This window comes from Cryptomeria japonica, chromosome 10, assembly GCF_030272615.1.
Source record: "Cryptomeria japonica chromosome 10, Sugi_1.0, whole genome shotgun sequence".
Taxonomy (NCBI): Eukaryota; Viridiplantae; Streptophyta; class Pinopsida; order Cupressales; family Cupressaceae; genus Cryptomeria; species Cryptomeria japonica.
In genome coordinates this window covers 824,661,723-824,663,574 of record NC_081414.1, presented here as the reverse complement: position 1 = coordinate 824,663,574, position 1,852 = coordinate 824,661,723, and the positions used below count along the sequence as shown (strand labels likewise).

General features: G+C 36.7%; 1 protein-coding gene across 1 annotated transcript; it reads left to right on the top strand.

Annotated features, from left to right (window-relative positions):
* Positions 1 to 759: 759 nt before the first annotated feature.
* Positions 760 to 1,527, top strand: LOC131066047 (secreted RxLR effector protein 161-like). The gene has a single exon (XM_059212912.1). The coding sequence runs from the start codon at positions 760 to 762 to the stop codon at positions 1,525 to 1,527; it is 768 nt and encodes a 255-aa protein (XP_059068895.1).
* Positions 1,528 to 1,852: the final 325 nt, after the last annotated feature.

Genomic DNA, 1,852 nt, shown 5'->3' with positions numbered 1-1,852 from the left:
GATGCTTTATCTGATGAATGTTGGTTAAATGCAATGAAAGATGAAATCAGTCAAATAGAGAAAAATCAAACTTGGGAGTTAGTACCTAGGCCAGATGATAAGAATGTGATAGGAGGTAAATGGATTTTTAGAAATAAACTTGATGAATCTGGCAAAGTTGTTAGGAATAAAGCACGCTTTGTGTGTAAAGGCTATGCTCAGCAAGAAGGTGTAGATTTTGGTGAAACATTTGCACCTGTTGCTAGGCTAGAGTCAATCCGAATATTTCTGGCATATTCATGTTATAAAAACTTTAAAGTGTATCAAATGGATGTTAAAACTGCATTCCTTAATGGTTATCTTGATGAAGAGGTATATATGGAACAACCAGAAGGGTTTATCTCTGCAGATAAACCTGATCATGTATACAAGTTGAAAAAGGCTCTTTATGGCCTTAAACAAGCTCCAAGAGCTTGGTACTCCAGGTTAGATGCCCATCTTACAACAAATGGATATACTAGAGGTGGTGTTGATAGTAACCTGTATGTTAAAATTGAAGGTAATGATACATTGGTTGTTGAAGTCTATGTGGATGACATTATATTTGGCTGTTATAATGATGTTGTATCCAAAAAGTTTTCAAAACTCATGGAATCTGAATTTGAAATGTCCATGTTAGGTGAATTAACCTTCTTTCTTGGGCTTCAAGTAATGCAGCTTGAACAAGGCATTTTTCTCTCACAAACCAAATATGCAAAAGAGATGCTTAAAAAGTTCAATATGACAGATTGTAAACCTGTTAGCACTCCAATGGAGACTGGTTGTAAATTGACCAAGTCAGATGACTCCCCTGAGGTAAATCAATCTGAGTATAGATCAATGGTTGGCAGCCTACTTTATTTAACTGCATCTAGGCCTGATTTGATGCATGCAGTTTGCTTGGTTTCACGTTTTCAGTCTGCTCCCAAACAATCTCATTTGATTGCTATAAAAAGGATATTCAAGTATATTCAAGGTACTTTAGACTTTGGCTTGTGGTATTCACGAAATAACGATTTTACTCTTGTTGGTTTTACGGATGCTGACTGGGCTGGCTGTATAGATGATAGAAAAAGCACCAGTGGTGCAGCATTCTTCCTAGGAGATCGCCTTGTTGCCTGGCATAGCAAAAAGCAAGAATGTGTTACTTTATCAACTGCAGAATCTGAATATATTGCAGCAACAACTTGTTGTACGCAATTAATCTGGATGTCTCATCAACTTGCTGATATGGGTATTACAGTTGACAAACCCATCTCCATCTTCTGTGATAATACTAGTGCCATCAGTCTTTCAAAGAATCCTGTGATGCATTCTCGCACTAAACATGTTGCTATTAAGTTGCTATTTCTACGAGAACAAGTGTTGGCTAATGAATTTCAAGTTTTATATGTACCTTCTCAGGCACAAGTAGCGGATATTTTTACAAAAGCTTTGTCTAAAGAAGTCTTTGAACGGCTAAGGGATAGATTGGGAGTGTTTTCTCAATCTGCTCTTGTCTCCACCTAAAGCATACTTTGAGGGGGAGTGTTGCTCTGTTGATTTTCTTTCCTTTTGTCCTTGTGTTTTAAAAAAAAGTAAAAAAAAAGGAGGAGAAATTGGTATTTAGTGACAACAGTGCAACAGTGAACGCAACAGTGAACACATATTGGCATTTCACAGTGAACAGTGACATTGGTATTTCATTTTTGACAGTGACATTGGTATGGTATTTCATTTTTGACAGTGACATTGGTATGGTATTTCATTTTTGACAGTGACATTGGTATTTCATTTTTGATTGGCATTACAGACTTGGCATTTTATTGGCATTTCATTGGCATTGGCATTGGCA

What these genes read in the sequence shown, in the direction of transcription:
- LOC131066047 (XM_059212912.1), top strand. Translation starts at nt 760, where the DNA reads ATGACAGATTGTAAACCTGTTAGCACTCCAATGGAGACTGGTTGTAAA.